This window comes from Elephas maximus, chromosome 13 (assembly GCF_024166365.1).
Source record: "Elephas maximus indicus isolate mEleMax1 chromosome 13, mEleMax1 primary haplotype, whole genome shotgun sequence".
NCBI lineage: Eukaryota > Metazoa > Chordata > Mammalia > Proboscidea > Elephantidae > Elephas > Elephas maximus.
This window is the reverse complement of record NC_064831.1, coordinates 71,402,372-71,422,649: the sequence shown is the minus strand read 5'-3', so window position 1 is coordinate 71,422,649 and position 20,278 is coordinate 71,402,372. Positions and strand designations below refer to the sequence as shown.

At 48.6% G+C, this 20,278-nt stretch overlaps 1 protein-coding gene across 5 annotated transcripts in view; it reads right to left on the bottom strand.

Moving 5' to 3' along the window:
• The window catches only part of IL16 (interleukin 16), a 134,873-nt gene that overhangs the window by 3,472 nt on the left and 111,123 nt on the right, over positions 1-20,278 (bottom strand). For 2 of the 5 annotated variants that reach the window (XM_049905270.1, XM_049905272.1), the window contains 7 exons: positions 17,259-17,740; positions 12,162-12,309; positions 9,059-10,145; positions 6,777-6,945; positions 4,429-4,530; positions 1,772-2,030; positions 1,338-1,463 (listed from right to left, as the gene is read on the bottom strand). In XM_049905270.1, coding sequence (XP_049761227.1) covers positions 1,338-1,463; positions 1,772-2,030; positions 4,429-4,530; positions 6,777-6,945; positions 9,059-10,145; positions 12,162-12,309; positions 17,259-17,740 — 2,373 coding nt within the window. Of the gene's footprint in view, positions 1-1,337; positions 1,464-1,771; positions 2,031-4,428; positions 4,531-6,776; positions 6,946-9,058; positions 10,146-10,301; positions 10,409-12,101; positions 12,310-17,258; positions 17,741-20,278 lie in introns of those variants that run through there. The other 3 variants (XM_049905271.1, XM_049905273.1, XM_049905274.1) reach the window with 3 other exon arrangements.

The window sequence follows — 20,278 nt, the reverse complement described above, 5'->3', positions numbered from 1 at the left end:
CACAAAAATACCTGTTGAAGTACTAACCCCTGTACCTGCCAGTGTGATTTATTTGGAAATAGTCTTTGCAGCTATAATTAGTCAACATAAAGTCATCCGGGGAGGCCCTAATCCAATAGGCCTGGTGTCTTTATAGAAAAGAAGATGCACAGAGACAGGGAGACAGAGGGTGCCCAGCCATATGAAGACAGAGGCAAAAAGGTTAGAGTTACGCTACCACAAGGCAAGGGACACTAGCAGCATCTAGAAGCTGGCAGAGGCAAGAGAGGGTCCTCCCCAGAGCCTCCAGAGAGAGAGCATGGCCCTGCTGACACCCTGAATTCAGGATTCTGGCCCCCAGGACTGGGAGACAACAAATTTCTGTTGTTTTAAGCTCCCCATTTTGGGCACTTGTTACAGCAGCCCTAGGAAGCTAAGACACCAGGGGAACCACCAGATGAGCCTCAGTCCAGCCTCCAGGTTCCAGCATTGCCACAGAGCCTCCTCTAACAAAAGCCACCAGCTATGGGGGCTCATGGGGGCAGGGATGCCCTTTGGGCCTCAGTGCTAAGAGCCCTCAGAGACACACAGCACCTCTTTGACAGATGAGGAGCCTCAGGAGTGGAAAGAAGGACCATTTGGCAAGTCAGAGGCACAGCTGGGACTAGAACCCAGGCCACTTGACTCCCTGTCCATTGCTTCTCTCTCTACAGCTCCTTGCTCTGTGGCTTGAAGGGTTCCAGCTTGAGAAGCAGCAGAGTTTTATAGGTTAGCTGCAGTTCATTCCCGGTTTTCACAGGCACCAGTGATCCCCACTCCAGGTTGTGTTGAACCCCAATCCATGATTTCAAGCAAAATATCAAAATTTTAGATCAAGGCAGGATTCAGTGGGTCCAGGATTAGGGTGAGGTGAGTGAGGCTAAGTAGTACAAGTGTGGGGTTGGACGGTGTCTTTATTTAAAACATTGCTAAGTTGTTCATCATGGAGTTCTTGGCATCGATTTTGATCTTTTTAAATATTGCATTGAGACACTAATCTTGATCACTGAGTAATTGGGCACCCCCTTCAATTTTGCACCCCAGGCCAGTGCCTCACTTTTCCTGCCTAGGTCCAGTCCTGCTAAACTGTATCAAGCCCAGAACTTCAGCAACCTAGAGGGATTAAGGGGATTTTTTTTTTTTTGAGCCAAGGAGAAAGGACAGAAAAAGCAGAACTGAGCCCTGAGAAGGTTTGCATGCCCCTCAAGAGGATGTGGGTTATGGGAAATCAGTGTGGCCTAGAAGGTGCTCAGAAGCTGTTTGGGTGCCTGGCCACCTGCCCACCAGTGGACAGGATACAGAGCCCAACATACACACACCTTTGAATATCCTGTTAATGGTGAGAGGCTTGTCTCCGTGCAGTGAGCCCTTTCCTCCTTCCAGGCTGAAGCCCAACCCTGCAGAGGTCTTCTCCAGCGTCACTGTGCAGACCATGGCCTCTGCTGCTGAGAAAGACGGGCGCTTCAGTGAGCAATCCTCTCCCAGGCATGACACCCTGGGCATCATGGGAACCCTGGCTGCTGCAGCCGGCTGTACTTGTATGTGTACATGTATACACACATATGCACATGCATATACACACATTCACGTGCAGACACATGCAGACACACGCAGACTCACACATCTTAGACCACACACCAGGTAGCCCACATGTTTCTGGGACCACAGATTACCGAGCAGCCCCACCAGGACTTGCCCCAAGTGGCCAAAGGCAATGCCACCCACAGGGCTCCTGTGAGCTGGGAGAACTTACTGGATTCTACAGACGCATCGCTGGCTACAGAGATTGAGGCTGCAGAGTCAGTGGAGGAGTTCAGGTCCGGCGTGACCTCCAAAGCTGGCTTCCTCGTGACAATCACAGCTTGCCGTGGGTCCCGAGCTTGGCGGAGGATGGCCAGGGCATCTGTGTGCGTGGCCCCTTTGAGAGACTTCCCGTTGATGGACAGGACCTCATTGCCCTTCTGAATAGTCCCTTCCTGGGCAGCCAACCCATTTGGGAACACTCGGTGAACCTGAGCAAACCAAAGGAAGTCAGAACTCAGAAACCTCTAGTTAGTCAAATCAAGAGAATTTTTAGGCCAAGGAAAATAGTTCCCTTTCTGCAAGAGGTGTCAGACAAAATAATTGCATGTCTTTGCTTCGGCTTCTTTAATGACGCAATGTCTTTGCTTTGGCTTCTTTAATGACGCAATGTTATGGGTTGAATTGTGTCCTTCCAAAATATGTGTTGATTCTCTGGCCCTTGTACCTGTGGATGTGATCCTGTTTGTGGTCTCAGTCCCCAGGCTACAAGGCCCAAGTGTGAAGCAAGTATGAAGTCTGTCTCTCTCATCTGTAAAACGAACAGAAACACCACCAATTCCCTGCCCCAAGGTGTCGAAAAGATTAATTTTGACAGCACGCCAATGACTGCCCAGCATGGCACTTGGTCATGGGTGGTGCTCAGTGTTAGTGCCCTTTTAATGAATCTGAAAGGAAGAGATGTGCTCAGACACAGAAGGAAAAAGAGGAAGCTCCAGAGCACATGCTCAGAAAATGTACATTGTGTCTTCCTGGTGTTTGAGTGGCTGCAGTGCCTCAGGGATGGACCGCCACGTGCAGTGGCGAGAAATCTCTACCCAAGGGCAGAGGAAAAGGTCCAAGGTGCTACTCCTATGTGCACACTTTCCATCCTTCTCTTCAAATGGAAAGTGAAAAACTACTACATCAGGTACCACTTTATAATATTCCACTACCTGGTTAGTGACAGAAAGAGGTACTTACTGGTTTCTGTGCTTATTCATGGTAGAAAACTTGGAAAGAGATCAAAGAAGTTGCTGCTCACCCACTGTTAACTCTGAAGGGACCCAAGTCAGTGTTGCAAGAGGCTGTGGTATGTGTTATACTGGGGGATGCTGTGAACTGGAGGGCTTATGTTCAGCTGGGCAAAGGAGTTAAAATGCACCCAGTACAGCCCACATAAAGGACACACTGGGACAGCATTCCTGTGGGAGGACAAGAGTGCACTCGGCTTTAGAGACAGGGGCAGCCATGTCACAGCTCGGCCTGTGAAGATGGCATGGCTAGAAACCACCTCGTCAGGTCTGAGTGACCTGAAGCAGAGGGCACAGGGCAGAGGGCAGCAGCCAATGCTGATTAGATGGCATGGGCCAGATAAAGTGGGCCCACAGGAAGAGATGCAGATGGGCCCAGACCTGCTCCCCTGCCCACACCTACCCCAGCCTCTAGGAGGTGCTAAGCAAACAGGGGGTGGGACCACAAGATCTACGCCTCTGGATATCCATCGTGTGACTGCAGTAAGTGCTGCCTGTTCTCAGCAGTGCGGGTCCCACTGCTCTCAACCAGCCATCGGGCAGCTCCACAATTGTCCAAATGAGCATTTTCCTTCTCCAAATGGGTAAAACCAGGAAAGCAGCCCCCTTGCTGGGTGGTGCAAACAGTTAAGTGCTCTGCTGCTAACCAAAAGGTTGGAGGTGCAAGTCCACCCCAAGGTGCCTCAGAAGAAAGGCCTGGTAATCTACTTCCAAACACTCAGCCACTGAAACCCCGTGGATCACAGCTCTGCTCTGACCTACGTGGGGTCCGAACAGGTCAGAGTCGACGCGACAGCCCCTGGTTTTCTGGTTTCACAGGACCCTGATTTCTCAAGGCCCCTTTCTATCCGCTGAGGACCCTACCTATGCAGGTGAGGGCTCTTTCTGTGCATGTGAGGAGCCTTTATATCCAGGCGAGACCCTTTCTGTACAGGCGAGACCCTTCTTCTGTCCGGGTGAGGCCCCTTTCTGTGCAGGTGTTCTGTGCTATGGATCACAACCGGGTTGTCAATCCGACTGTAAACCTAGAAATGCCCCTGGGGTCATAAACCTCCTCACCTAAATGTTTAATAGTGAACAGGTTACTGACCCATATTTTCAAAGGAGTAGACATAATATTGAATAAAGTTTGGATTGAATTTTTTTTTTAATGCCTTTCCAGAACTTTCAAAAATACAGGCATTAGGGCCTTGACCTCCTCCCTAGGTTCTGATTCAATAGTTCTGCTATGAGGCTTAGGCGTCTGTATTTTTTTTTTTTTTTTTAAGTTTCACAAATGATCTTGCTTTATTTTGGCATATTAAAGTTGCTTGGGATATACAGAGACCTTCTTTGTTAAATTAAGGATTGTGATGAAAATCAAATATGGAGTCACATAGGCGACCCTTACTAGCAGGCTGTCAAAGTGGGGAGGGCAGAACATTCTTCCTGAGAAAGATGGGCCCTGACAGCTCCCCTAATGGCTCGATGTCATGGCTTTCATGTGGCTTGGTGTCATGCATCTTCTGTCCCTCACCACAAGACCCCTTCCTGGCAAGTGTCCCCCTGCCGAGCCCCAGTCTTGGCTCTTACCTGCCCCCATTGCTGGGCCACTCACCGTGATCACCTTGGTTTCTAGATCTGCTCCTCCTGCCAAGCTGAAACCAAGGCCGGCCCCTTCCTCCTTGTGCAAGATGGTGACATGGATGCTGTCTAATTGCTGCAGAAGAAAAAAAAAAGAAACATTATGTGTCTGTACGTGTGTGTGAAACATCTGACTGCAACAGTGTAAACAATTCAAAGAATATTCTAAAGTCAGACCGATTTGATCTCCAATTCCAGTTTGGCCATGCCACAAACTATATCACCTCCTCAGACTTCAGTTTCATCATCTATAGAGGGCGGACTATAATTTCAGGAGTCACGGGAAGCATAGACAAAAAAAAAAATGTATGTAAATCAGAAAATATTGTTCTTTTCCTCCCATACTCATTCTGTCCACACCCACACTCTAGAGACAGACAGTATTGGAGCCGTTTGGTCATGTGGAAACCCCAGCGTTTGGGAGAACACGTCTCTACCGTGCCAGGCCTCAGCGGGATGAGGTAAGGTTAGGACTTTGGACCCACTAAGCCAGGGGTCAGCACTGTTTTGGAGAAGTCAGTGGCTCCTTCTCTCTCCCTGTTCCTCCGAGGGCGCAGCAGCACTAAGGGAGCCCAGCTGACATCTCACCTGGACACCCACTCACAAGCACACCCAGTGCACGGTACGTCCCAGGCTGGACACACATGCACAAACACACCCAGCGCAAGTACGTCCCAGCCTGGACACACACTTATGAGTGCACCCAGTGTACAGTATGTCCCAGCTTGGACACATGCTCAGGAGCACACCTAGAGCCAGTACATCCCAGCCTGGACACATACTCACAAGCACAACCAGGGCACAGCACATCCCAACCTGGACGGCTCTCTGATGGACTACAGTCAGAAGCTCCCACTCCAGTTCAGAGCTACGGTCTCAGGCTACGGGGGCCAGGAAGATAGCTTCAATGAGCGAAACGGGCAGGTGTGTGACACTTAGAGTGATGGAAACTGCAGAAATGGGAACTCCTGCTCAGAAAGGGCAGCTGCTACATAGGAATGCAGGGCTACCAGACTGTTCCCCTTAAAAACAGAGAGATTAGAAATCCAGGCTTTGATTCAGGCTTTGTAATAACAAAATACATCCGCAGGTCCTTCCGGCTCCCCGGCTACCAGTTTGTACCTTGGCTCTAGGGGGTCAATTTAAATCTAAACAATCACTTTCTCGAGTGCCATGAGGGCACCTGGCTTGCAGGTGGTCCTCAGATCCTCTGATGCAGGGTCCCCAAGACCCAGAGGGAGGAATGTACTTCACTGCCGGGCTCCCCCAGCACTAACCCAAATCCCCCAACTTTTACCCAAGTATCAGGTCACTCGCCCTGTAGGAGACTCCTGCCAAGCTTAAAAGCAAATGTTCTCCAAATAAGACCCTAGCAGGACAGCTCTTGGTTATTGACACAACGCTTTTGCCTCCATTATTTCATTGCAGCTGAATAAGGCCCTGGGGGTAATGAGCTTGGTGCACAGGTGAGAAGAGTGAGAGCCACGGAACAGGAAGGGCTCCCAGGGGCACACTGTGTCCATGAGGCTTCACCACATCCTTGACAGGAGGATTACAGCTACCACACCTCCTAGTATAGAAACGGAGGGTGTCCTTGTGCCCTCATCTCAGACTGCGTGCTCCAGGTACAACAAATGCCTGTGTGAACCCTGAGAAGCCCAGGCGGTAAAAGGCCCATGAGCCTGTACTCTTCTGCATGCTGGGCCCCAGCTCGGCCCAACTTTGGGTCATGCTCAGAAACCATATAGGAAGTAGGACTTTCAGAATGACTCAGCTGAAACACAGGGGCCCTGAGACCTGGGGCCTGTCACCTCGGTGAGAACAGGGATCAGTCACCTCAGTGTATGGCAGAAATAATAAAAGCACTATGGTGAGAGCTCTCATAACCCATGCCGTCCACAATGGACAGCTCGTGCTCCCATACGCTAGCTTACTGGAGATTCACGCCAGGACAGCAGGCCAGAGGCTATGGAAATAGCACTGACCCTGCAGACAGGAAACCTAGACTCTGTCATCAAGCACCCTGGTCCATGACCTTCACCTTTCTCATTTATAAAATAGTTAAAAAGATGGAGTAAAACAATGTATTGAAAGCAATAAAAAGCTCCCTTTAATGCAAGATCTTACTGTGGCCAAGAGTCACAATGTCCTCTACCACAGGCAGGACATAACCTGGGTCTGGCATTAGCACCTCGGAGCTCCCTTCTTGAGCCTTAAGGAGTATAGGGCTGCTCAAACTGCCCCCCACTGGCCCCACTGATAAGACCACACAGCCCATCATCAGGCCTTGGTCCCTGGCAAACGCTGACAGAGGAAACCTACCTTTAACATTGATTCATCCAGAACCTTCACTTCCTCTATGAGCTTCTTCAGTTCCTCTGAGCTCAGCAGAGAGATAACAGATTGGCCAGCCTGAGGGGAACTGTGGTTCCAGTCGTCAGCTTCCTTGGGCTCCGTCAGGCCCTCTGTGTATTCTCTCAGCTCCGAAAGGCTTTCATAGGGAGAAACATCCCACAGTACAAATAATAATAGTAACAAAAGCTTGCATTTTTTGCAGAATTACTCTATTCCAGGCACGGTGCTAACCACTTATGTGCATTCTATTATTTGATACAACAAAGCTACAAGTGGATACTAGCATTCATCCACCACAGAGATGAGAAATCGGGGCTTAGGGAGAGTAAATAACTTATCAATGGCCACACAACTATGAAATGCTAACATCCAGGATTCAAAATTACAAATCGTCGTGTGTCCAACTCCAAAGTCCATGTTCTAGACCTCAGCTCTTTGCCACAAAGGGCATCTAATGCTTTGGACACATCTGCACTAATGCCACCATCTCTTGTCTGTCCATTTGTTGTACCATGGTGACTAACTCCTTGCTGTGATGCTGGAAGCTATGCCACCAGCATTTCAAATACCAAGAGGGTCACCCATGAAGGACAAGTTTCAGCAGACTAAGATGGAGGGCATTGGTGGTTCACTGGTAGAATTCTTGCCTTCCAAACGGGAGACCCAGCTTTGATTACCAGGCAAGGTACTTTATACACAGCTACCATCTGTCTTAGTCACCAGTCTAAGACAGACAAGAAAGATCTGGTGACCTCCTTCCAAAAATTAGTCAATGAAAACCCTATGGCTCACTACAGAATACTGTCCGATACAATGTTGAAGATAAGCCCCAGGTTGGAAGGCACTCAAAATACACACTGGCCATAATGATGGACTCAAGCATACTGACAATTGTGAATATGGCACAGGACCAGGCAATGTTTTGTTCTGCCATACATGGGATCCCCATGAGTTGGAGCCAACTCAATGGCAAGTAACAACAAGCACAAATGCCACAGTCAGAACACAGTCAAGGCACCCAGTTTGGCATAAAGGGTATAGCCTGCCACTGAAGCAGGTGCCCTTCCAGATACACTCTTACCTCTGCCATCTTTCACAGATGTTGTCAGCCCCCAGCAACTACAAATGGTAACCACTTCGCATGCACCTGGTCTTCTTCTGAACTCATCTTGGCATGTTGTTGTTATTAGCTGCCGTTGAGTTGGCCCCCAACTCATGGACACCCCATGCACAATGCAACGAAACACTGCCTGGTCCTGAGCCATCCACATGATTGGTTGCAGATTGGACCATTGTGATCCACCAGATTTCATTGGCTGATTTTCAGAAGTAAATTTCCAGGCCTTTCTTCCTATCCCTTCTTAGCCTGGAAGCTCTGTTGAAACCTGTTCAGCGTCATTCCAAACCACAAACCTCCACTACGGACAGATGGTGGCTGTGTATAAAGTGACGTGCCTGGAAATCAAGCTGGGTCTCCCGTTTGGAAGGCAAGAATTCTACCGCTGAACCACCAACGCCCTCTGTCTTGGTACACGTAGCTGGTTTTTTCCAGTTACATTTCATATTTTGCATGAAACCATGGTTTCGGTAATAGCAAATTATTCCTCTCTCTGATAGGTGTTTAGTGTTAAAAAGGTGGAAGGAGTCCTTGCAGCAGTAAATTCTAGTGGTAAGCCTCCCAGTTCCAACCAGAAGAGGTTCTCAGCCAAAAAGCATAATCAACTCATGGTGACCCCATGAGTGTCAGAGTAGAACTGCATTCCATAGGCTGTGACCTCTCAGAAGAAGATTGCCGGTCTGTCTTCTGAGGTGCCTCTGAGTAGATTTGAACCACCAACCTTTTGGCTAGTAGTCAAGTGCTTAACCATTTGTACCACCCAGGGACTCCTCTCAGACACAAAAACACATAAAACAACAGGCAGAGCAATGCTTTAGCTAGTACATCTGGGAAATTTTTAAAAGATGTATTAAAAAAAAAAAAACCCATTGCCATCAAATTGATTTGACTCATAGAGACCCTACAGAACAGAGTAGAACTGCCCCATAGGGTTTTCAAGGCTATAAATCTTTATGGAAGCAAACTCTCATCCTTCTCTCAAGGAGCAGCTGGTGGGTTTGAACCACTGACCTTTCGGCTAGCACCCAAGCTCTTAACCACTGTACCACCAGAGCTTTTAAAAAAGATATATAGGATTAGAAAAGAAAGAAAAATGAGAATGACAAAGAGAAACCCTGGCGAAAACACTCACTTGAGCGAGAACCCCGTGTCTGAGGCAGACATTTCAGCAGAACTATTTGCTGGGTCTTCGTTGGATGATGGCGTTGGAGGTGCCCCTTCCTTGGGGATGCAGGGATTCTGGCCACAGGAGACTGAAGACGGAAGGCAGAGCAAAGATTTCATGACAGCCGATGACACTTGGCTGCTGATGGAGTACAGTCTACTGGTCTTTTCATCCAATGGCCTCACTTCACAGGACTGGGTCCTGGACAGAGGGAAGCTCCGTGCCCGCTGGCTCAGCGTCTTGACAACGGGGCCTTGCGATTCCTCAGTCTGTGCGGATAGCAGCCTCAGAAGAGGGTCTGGGTCAGTGGCGGGGGTCTTCTGAGTGAGCTGCAGCCCTGGGGGAGGGGACTCAGACACACTGGGGTCTCTAGCTTCTGAAGCCGCAGGGGAAGCTGGGGGCAGCTGCTCTTTCTCTGACTGCTGTTGCTCACCTGTGGATGGAGCCCCTCGCACAAAGAGGCCAGAAACCCGTCCTCCCTCTTGCTTTCCAGAAGGTTTTGCTCCGTCTCCAAGGGGGGATTGGAGGCTTAGTCTCTGGGCTCCTCTATCTGCAAGTTGAGAGGAGCCAAATGTTTCAAAAGAGCTGATTCTCTGCTTGATGGAGGAGGAGGCCCGCGGGTGAGGCCCAGAATGCTCCCTGGGTGCAGGTGTTGGCTGGGTGGGTGAGGCTGCACTGGGCAGCCTTTTGAGGTCTGGAGCACGATTCCGCAAACCTTTCAAGCTTTGGCGAAACCAGGCTGGCTTGGGGGCCACAGGAGGACCTTTCTTCACAGTGTTGCTGTCTGCTGTCTTGTAAACTTTGGGAGCACCATTGGCAGCGTCCAACTTTGCCAGGGCCCCATCTGAGTGGCCCTGTGTCCCATCCTCCTCACCCAAGTGGACATTGGGCTGTAGCAGCATGTGGCCATGGTTCTCACTCATTATGGGGCTAAATAAGTTTTTGATGCAGTCAGAAATTCTAATCCAAGGGTCTTCGGCTGTGGTGTCAAGGCTATAGTCCATCCGAGCCTGCCTCTTAAGCAGTGGGTGTTTTATGGGGGATGTTTGATGCACTAGAGAGCAGAAACAAGGCAAAAGCTGTGTATTACACCTTCTGGTGATTTTTCTTCCGAAGTTCTAGTTTAAAGCTGAATAGCAAGAAGGATTCTAGAGGAAGAGATTAGCAGAAGTGGTGGGTCCCCAGTTGGGTGCGTTCCACGTGCTATTACCTGACTGGTGTGATTAACCATTTTCGTCACCCAGGGACTCTGCTACTTTGTCTACATGCAGGTAATTAACCAGCGTGCTCAGCAAAGCAGTGTTTTCGGTACCTAAAGAGCTTATGGGAAGGTTACAAAGGAAAGAAGAATTGTGACAGTGATTCTCAACCGTGGCTGTACATTGGAATCTGGGGAGCTTTAAAAGTATTGACTCCCACCCACGAAATGCTGATTTAATTCACCTGAGGTGCAGCCTGGGCCTCGGGCATTTGAGAAGCTGCACAAGTGATTATAACGTGTATCCTGCTCTATGGGGCTGCCAGGATCCCAGGCAAGCTCTGACAAGTTCAACTCTTCACTACAGGTGGCAACACGTGGGAGTCTATCTTGGAGGACAGCATTGAGCCAGCATCCCATCTGAGCAGGTAGGGGAATCTCTTCCCCTGACTCTTTTCCAGGGACAGAAAGAGGCAGCCCTGAGATGCACACAGTCAAGAACCCAAGCTGATGTGTGGCTCTGCCATGGCCCCTAGGTCTGACCTTTCCCTGGTTAACAGTATGCTACTCTGGCTCTGGACTTTGGAGGATGTTTGGTACAGGAATGCAACTCAGTTTAGCGGGGACTGATCCTTCCTGTCCCATGTCTCAGTGGCAGGCCTCAAGGGAAGCAAACTGCAGAGCATTAGCCTTGATGATATCAAAGAGAAGCTCTACATCATCCAAAAGACCTGGGCAGTTATTACTCACTCCAGGACTTTGGCAAGTGAGTCTTTTGCTGCATTGATAAAATGCTCTGCTTTGAGGAGCTGTTGTTGTGAGAATCAGGAGCCAGAGGGTGAGGAGCCCTTGTCAGTAGAACACCAAGGTGTCCCCTGGTGCATTGCTCAGTTAGGATGACTGACGGCAGAGACGGTAGAGAAGGAGAAGGCTCCATTAGTTGGGCTCCTGCTCTGGGTGAGATGCACCAGGTCCTTCTGTTCGTGATATCACGTAGCTCTCCAAGAGCTGTTCATATGCTTTTTATGTAGCGTTAGTCAAACTGGAATATGGTTTGTAGCCTAAATATTTATTTCACTGCCTCTACTGTGAGTTCCTTGATGTCAAGAGCTGGTCTCTTTCTCTCTCTCTTTCTCCCTTTCTCCAGCGCCTAGCATAGGACCTCATGAAGCCAGTATTTAGTATGTTCTTGCTGAACTGAATCGTATGTTGGGGTTCTGTGTGATTTTCCACACCTTGCTCATGAGTAAACCGAGGCCCAGAAGTCAAAGTAAGTTGCCCAGAGTCACACAGTTAGTGAAAGGCAGAGCCAGGTGTCCTATCCTGGTCTTCCTGACTCCAAAGCCTATGTTCTTTCTACAGAACCAGTAAACATTCAAATCATGTCTGAGTGTTTCCAGATGTACCATCTGGGCAACCGTGCCTATCCACCTCATGGAGGTGGTAACCACCAAGAAAACGCTCCTCTTGTTTTCCGGACACAGTATTCTAGACTTGGAAATACTGAATGCAACATGCTGGAGGCAGCTTCCCAGGACGATGGGTGAGAGCGTCTTTGGATCTCTCCCCAAGTGCTCCAACCAGCAGTTGACTTTCTAGGTTAAACTGTACTCCCTCATTAAAAGTTCATCCCCCCACCTCCACCAACACAGCATCACAGACCCAGCCTGCTGGTTTCCCACCAGAGTTCCTGGCAGCGTCTCTCCTATTCTGCTGCCCACAGCCCCTAGGGAGGATCCCTGACTGATCATCAGCCCAGGCATCCTGTCAGTGCAGAAAGCCCCAGTCCTCAGGCCAAACTCATGTTCTTACCTTACCACTGGACCTTTGTCCAGAGGCCCTTTCTTCTGGGAGATTTAACTGAAAGCCTACCTGGGTTGGCTCTCTTGCCTGGCTGGTCCTCTGTGGAGGCTATAGACTGCGGGGTGACTCCAGGTCCCGGGCAGCATGCAAGGGTGCAGGGGGTTCCCCCTGCCGTGTCTTCCTGCAGTGCGTGGAGTGGCAACAGCTCTCTTGCTTCCTGTGGTGTAAACAGGAAGTGAGACCGTGTCAAAACTGTAGCCTTCAGCTGTGAGAAGGCAAGGCACAATTCGATTGGGGTTGGAGGGCGGATATGAAGCTGCTTATATGAGAAGTTCATCAACAGCATTGTGAAGAGAGTCCTTTCCTCCACTGCACTGTCTTCGTGCCCTGGTGCTGCAAAGTCAGCACCTTCTGGGGGCCTAGAGTTCACTTCCAACAAGCTGGCATCCAGAGCATGTTCTCTCACTGTTGGCATATGTGAAGATCCTGGGGTCTTTGTGACGGGGAAAAGAGGCTAGGGGGATGCCGTAGGGGGCTGGTACTGCTTTCTTTATATCTGAATCCTGGCTCACTAAGCTAAGCTCCCCAGGAGGGCACAAGAGCACCGTTGAAACCTGAGGCAAAGAAAGTTCCACCTTGTCTTTATTAAGCTCAGGTTAGAATGCTCAGAAGAAAATCATGTCAATAGCTTTAGCTGTTGTTATTCAATGTTTAGTAAGCACACTTCAAAGGATGACAAATACTCAGCATCTGTGCTATCGCCCTCCCTTTGCAACACCCGGGGTGACATTATCAATCTAGTGCAGAATTGTTTTTGCCCCCTTGAGCCTAGAAGCAGCCTCAGGCTCCTTCATAAAACAGCCTAGGAAAGAGACAGACCAGGCACCAAGTAGTTATAAAGTATTCTAATAGAATTTGGATTATAATGTAGGATGAATCAGATGCTACCAGAGCCCAGAGGAAGGAGGGAGCACCAGTTATGCCCAGAGAGGTGGAAAAGCCTTCCCTAGAGAGCCGCTTTTTGTCTGGTCCTTGAACAAAAAGTGAGAATTTTCTAGGCAGAGAGGTAGAAGAAGGTCATTCCAGCGACATATACACATAGACAGAAGAAGGGATAAGCATGATAGCTATTCAGAAAAAAACACAAGACATCAGCAAACTGACTCTCCTATATATGATCTTCTGTGAGAGAAAGACTCTCCCCTGCTGGGGTTGCCTCCACGTTACTGACTACTGACGTTCAGTTCAGAGCCAGACGTAATGATGGGCTCTGACAAGGCTGCAGGCTTCCTTCCAGAAGAAGAAGGAAGGAGTAGCAAAGCATTTGAGATTAAAAAAGAAATGACAGGTGTCCTTGGCCTGAGATTCAATATCTATGTTGTCAATAACCATTCCCTGGAAATGAAAGGTCTACAAAAGAAATGTATTTGCAACATGTTTACAAGTGTCCCCTCCCTCAGCCTGGGTTTGCTGTTATAAAGCTGAGCTTTAGGAGAACATTCTGGAAATGCAAAGAGATTAACCACCTCAAAGGAATCATTGGACTTCTTGCAATAGTCCTTTGAAAATCAAGGGCTGGCCAAGACGTTAGAAACTTAATACATCAGGTTGATGGGATCTAAGACTCACATCATACAGAAAAAAATGACATGCGGTTCAAGTTTGATTGAGCTCTAAGGTGACATCTGTCTCCATCTATGGATTGGTAACAATTTTTATAGTTTCTTTTATAGGTATAGCACTCTTGGTATTAAACAAGTAGTCAGTGCAACATTGCATTTTGGAACAGACACAAATGTATTTTGTCTTTTAATCAACACATCTGAAGTCTCACCGTGTTCAAGGTTATTTTAAATGAACCCCTAAAATAAGTTTGGGGTTTGCTCAAATTTTTCTCTGAGTAGTATTTCCTGGCACTGTGTTTGATGGGTGAAGGAGAGAGAAGAGAGCAGAAGGAAGGAAGGAGGAACAGACATGTGCATTTAGCAGGGAGGGGAAAAGGGTATTTTAAACACAAGTGATAGTTTGAGCTGATGTTCTAGAAGAGAGAGAACTGTTCTTTTGTTAAAAAAAATTCTGAAGGTAACTTTGGTTGTGGAAGTTAAGTCCCTTTGAGCTATAGAAGACGGAAAAGATATGGTGCTTGTCCATTAGCAGCTTAGGAAGAGACTTGGGATCCTGGAGAGAAAAGAGGGGGGACAGAGAGAGAGTAGATAGAGAGATAGAAAGATGGATGGATGGATGGATGGACGGACGGACGGACGGACGGACGGACGGACGGACGGACAGACGGACGGATAGGTAGATAGATAGATAGATAGAACATAGAGAGGAATATAGTGAAACCTGTGAGAACTGGAACTCGCCAGGATGCCTTGCTATTCCAGGTCTTGCAAGTTTTCCATCTTTGATAGTATGCAGCCCTACCACTTTTCTATCACTCTTTTTAGTGGAAAATATTTGAGTTTCCCTTCTCAGACAGTTTTCTGCCTTACACAGGTTCCAGCTTTCACAGGTTTTACTGTAGATAGAGATTGACAGAGAGATCGACTAGCTGATCTTAAAGCATGGCGGTACGCTGACATCAAGGTTGAAAATCCCCAATGAGAAATCCCCAAGAATGTCCAAGGAAATTTTAAGAACAGTGATGTCAAGTAAATTGCTTCCTGTTTTCTGTGGTGCTATAATCCCTTCTCTGTGACCCCCAACGCCCAGTACAAGTATGTTGTGTTGGTTGTACTTTCTGGAATAGACTGTATACGGGTCTGTTGGCCATGTGGGCTGAAGTCGACAGAGGAGTGCAGCTGCAGCACGGCCTCAGTGCTGCAGAGCTGGGGCAGGGTGCAGGAGGGAACGGTGGATTCAGATGGGGCTGGTGCCAAAGGTTAGGCAAGGCTGCCTGTGAGGAAGCTCCTCCACCTCCCGCATGGACACTCCTGGCCTGGCCTTCCCTGACAAAACCCCACTTCCTCCTCTAGCCCCTCACTTAGGGATATACCCTTCGCTATATATGGCCTAGCCTGGCCAGGTGGCTCACAGACTTCACCCAGGACAGGCCCATGGGCCAGACAGACCTGCACTGGCAACTCGACTCCCCCTTTTCTGGGCCTTAGCCTGGCTTCTCAGCCTGCTTGGTCTTAATTTGCACTTCTGGACTCAAAGGTCTCGGGCCCGAGAAAAAGTGAAATATTTGCTTAAAGGAGGAAGGGGGGGACAGACCCACCTCCGCACCCCCGTCACGTACCGCTAAGCCAGCCACATTCTGCCTGCTATCAGCACAACTGTACTTCCTTTTAGTAACCTGGCTTCCTCCTCTTCCCACTTCGCTTTCACCCCTCTGCACTCAACACCCCCCTCCCCCAGCCACCCAGCACCATCACTCTGGGGTTTCTTACCCCTCCTGAAGTTGGTTGTTAGAGGGAATTTCCAGAGGCTCCAAAAGCTACCAGCCCAGTGAAGCAGGTGCTGGGGTAAGGATGTGAAAGGCAGCCTAGCACAGTGGTTAACAGACCCAACAAACAAACAAAAAACTCAACCCTTTGCTGTCAAGTCAATTCCGACTTGTGCCGATGCCACTCATTACAAAGTAGAACTGCTCCATAGGGTTTTCTCGGCTATATCTTAACTAAAGCAGACTGCCAGGCCTTTCTTCTCTGGCGCCTGCAATCTTTAGGTTAGCAACGGATTGCAAACTGCTTGCTCCACCCAGGCTCCTATTTCAAACCAAAACAAACCAACAACAACAAAAAAAAAAAACCCAAACCGATTGCTCTGGAGTCGATTCCGACTCACAGTGACCCTGTAAGGACAGAGTAGAACTGCCCCATAGAGTTTCCAAGGAGTGCCTTGTGGACGGGAATTTAAACCAGGCTGATCTGAGACCAGCCTGTTTAAATTCTGCCTCTGCTACTCAATGGCGATGAGAACTCAAGCAAGTAACTCAGTTCCCTCTTTGTGTAATTGGGACCCTCACTTTCAGGCTATTGTAAGGATTAACTGAGGCAATATACATAACATGCTTAGCACTGTGCCTAGGGATAAAAATTGCTCAAGAGGGGGCAACTGCCTGGCCGTCAGTCTGCATTGCTCTAAGGAGATGGTATTGGGCAGCTGAGGAAGAAAATGAGCTCTTTCAGGGGCGTGATGGAGGAATAAACACAGACACTAACACTATGGGTGCCTGAGGTTCTGTGAGGCACCTCTAAGTGGTTACATTTAATCCTCACGACAGCCCTGTGAGAGTCACTCAACCTACCCCCAATTAACAGATGAGGAAACTGAGATTTAGAGACACTGGGTTTTCCCCAAAGCACCACAGCTAAGAAAGTGAGAAGGCAAAGTAAACTGGGAAAGAAATAAGAGCCCGTTTCTCACAATCATATCAGTCTACTCACTTATGAAAGAGAATAGCCAGCTCTTGTCCCCTTTTAGGTGCCGGGGTGGCACACATGATTAACACTCAACTACTAACCTAAAGGTTGACAATTCAAACCTACCCAGAAACACCACGCAAGAAATCCCTGGCAATCTGTTTCCATAAAGATTACAGCCAAGAAAACCCTATGGAGCAGTTCTACTCTGCAACACATGGGGTCACCACAAGTTAGAACTGACTAGATGGCAAGGGGCTTGGTTTTTTGGTTTTACGCCAAAACTCTCCCAAGAAGCAGAGGCCTGAAGATACACGTGCCAAGGGTACTACCCCTTTCCCTTCATGGAATGGGCCCCCAGGAGCTCTGGAAGTGCACCATCATGGTGAACCCTGACAAACCAAAAACCAAACCGAACCCATTGCCGTCCAGTCAGTGTCAACTCATAGCAACCCTATGGGAGAGAGTAGAACTGCCCCATAGGGTTTCTAAGGAGCAGCTGGTGGATTCAAACTGCTGACCTTTTAGTTAGCAGCCTGAAGACCTGAAATTCCAGAGTATTGTGGATGGGAACAAAGAAACCAATGAATAGCTCTGGGGCTTCAGTTTTGGATCTGCTAAGCTTTAAAACTTTCTTTCTTCTTTCCACCCTGAGCTTGAGCTGAGACTCTTCTCTCAGATAATTTAACACAGAGCAGAAGAAACTGTTCTGCCACTCCTAACACCACTGCGAATATTCAAGAACAACCGTGCTTGGCTCAGGAGACCACTCCACCCACCTGACACATGCTCTTACCTGGTCACAGGTGGGCAAATTGTGCCCAGAAGGGCATATAGAGTTGTCTCTCTCTTCCAAACTCTTCTGGGGGTCGCTGTCACTTTTAAAGTATTTTCTGGGTGGAGGCTTGGGCTTGGAGGATGTGGGCTTTCTAACTAAAATCTCAAAGGATTTCTTCAGTCTCAGTGGTGGGTGGTGGTCCTGGATCCCAGGGATGGGCGGGCTCTCCTGGGGCAATCTGGCCCCTGCCGAGGGCGGCACCTGGGTCTCCTGCCCAAGGTGCAGGCTGGTATTCTGAGTGCTGACTTCCAAGTCAGGGGGCTGCTGCTCTCCACCGCCGCTGCAGGGACTCCCTCCTGGGGACCCAGACATGTAGCTGCTGTCACTGCTGGAGCGGACCATGACCTTCTGAGCCCTGCGCTGTGGGGGTGCTGAGTTCTTCTCCCGCTCTTTCTCTAAGGTTGGTCGCCCGTGCCAGCTGCTCTCCAGCCTTTTGACACCTGCGTATGAAGCACAAGGGAGTCTCTACAGCTGAGCTTTGGAAGATAAAAACACCCCCCGCTTTGCTTAGGACAGCCACAGGCAGTACGCCGCGCACCCAGCTGCCTGCTTCTCACCTGAGCTCACTCTGGATTTGGTCCTTGATAAGCTGTATGACTCTAGGTCTAGAGAAATCATTTGACCTTTCTGAGACTCCACGGATGGGCATGGAGATGCTTCATCCAGATTGCCCATCAAGGAAGAGCTTGCTGACCCAGCTGTGGGGAGCAGCCTATATGCAATGACTGATGGAGATGGGGTCATAAAAGCCCAGCCATTTCTGCCCGACTCAGAACAACTCTAACGGGCCATTTGAGTGCCAAAGCTTCAAGGGTTGGCTGAAGCTGTTGGCCCTGCCTTTCAGCTCTACCCCTCCCTCTGCCCAGTGATCCCAAGGACACTCTCTAATAAATATCCTGTGCACTAAACTCCATGTCACAGTTGGCTTCCTGGAGAACCCAAATTACAACACGCCTTTTCTTTTTTTTTTTTCATGAGTGTTTATTTATTTGTTTTGTAGTCCAGTCTAATCTTTAAAGAGTTGGCTTCGAGAATGGTTTTAGTCCTGGGTTAACGGGGAGTCGGGGGGCCATGTCTTCGAGGGTTCCTCTAGTCTCAGTCAAACCATAAAGTTTGGCCTTTATGTGAATTTGAGTCCTGCACCACATGTTTCTCCTGCTCCATCAGGGACCCTGTGTTGTGTTCCCTGTCAGGGCGGTCACTGGTGGTAGTCAGGTACCATCTAGTTCTTCTGGTCTCAGGTTGATGGAGTCTCTGGATTTTGTGGCCCTCTTATCTCTTGGGGTAATATTTTCCATGTGTCTTTGGTGTTCTTCATTCTCTTTTACTCCAGGTGGGTTGGGACCAATTGATGCATCTTAGATGGCCACTTACTAGCTTTTTTTTTTTTTTTTTAACTTTTATTGAGCTTCAAGTGAACATTTACAAATCAAGTCAAACTGTCACATATAAGTTTAAGTACACCTTACTCCATACTCCCACTTGCTCTCCCCCTAATGAGTCAGCCCTTCCAGTCTCTCCTTTTGTGACAATTTTGCCAGCTTCCAACTCTTTCTATCCTCCCATCCCCCCTCCAGACAGGAGATGCCAACACAGTCTCAAGTGTCCACCTGATACAAATAGCTCACTCTTCATCAGCATCTCTCTCCTACCCACTGTTCAGTCCCTTCCATGTCTGATGAGTTGTTTTGGGAATGGTTCCTGTCCTGGGCCAACAGAAGGTTTGGGGGTCTTGACTGCCGGGATTCCTCTAGTCTCAGTCAGACCATTAAGTATGGTCTTTTTATGATAATTTGGGGTCTGCATCCCACTGATCTCCTGCTCCCTCAGGGGTTCTCTGTTGTGCTCCCTGTCAGGGCAGTCATCGGTTGTGGCCGGGCACCAACTAGTTCTTCTGGTCTCAGGATGATGTAAGTCACTGGTTCATGTGGCCCTTTCTGTCTCTTGGGCTCATAGTTATGGTGTGACCTTGGTGTTTTTCTTTCTCCTTTGATCCAGGTGGGTTGAGACCAATTGATGCATCTTAGATGGCCGCTTGTTAGCATTTAAGACCCCAGATGCCACATTTCAAAGTGGGATGCAGAATGTTTTCAAAATAAAATTATTTTGCCAATTGAGTTAGAAGTCCCCTTAAACCACGGTCCCCAAACCCCCGCCCTTGCTCCACTGACCTTTGAAGCATTCAGTTCATCCCGGAAACTTCTTTGCTTTTGGTTCAGTCCAGTTGAGCTGACCTTCCAAGTATTGAGTATTGTCCTTCCCTTCACCTAAAGCAGTTCTTATCTACTAACTAATCAGTAAAAAACCCTCTCCCACCCTCCCTCCCTCTCCCCCAACACGCCTTTTCTTAACTGTAAAATGGGCATAACAGTTCCAATGTCCCTGGGCTTATTTTGAGGGTCAATGTCAAAGAGAGAGAGAATATCTGTGAAGGCTCTTTGAACCTTGTACCAAGAAGTGATTATTTCTCTCCCACTAAGGGTTTTTTAAGGGTGAAGTGAAGCCATAAAAATCGCTGCTTTTCAGCCATAATCCCTCTTTCTCTTCCCGTCCCCACCCAGCCCTTCTTACTGGTTTTCAGCCCCCTCCCCATCCTTTCCAGCACTAGCACCATTACCTATTCTTGAGAAGCCCTCTCCCTGGTGGTAAACTGTCAAAGGTGCCCCTTTCCTAGAATCACAGCTCAATAGGATAGGAGCAGATTGAAGCCCAGCCTCTTGTCCAAATTCCAGCTCACCTGGTGAGGCTGGGACAGCCAGGGGAGCCCCATGAGAGTAGCACCTGCCTTAGGAGCGAGCCAAGGCCAGCCAAGCTCTTAATCCAAATCCTATTGCTTTTTCCTGGTTATAAAATAATGCGTCCTCATCAGAGAAAATTCAGCAACAAAAAGGAAAGACAAAGTAAAAATCTGCCTGTAGTCCTATCAACAAGACATTACCACTGTCAAAATTTTGGCAAGTTTCTTTGTCATCTTTTTC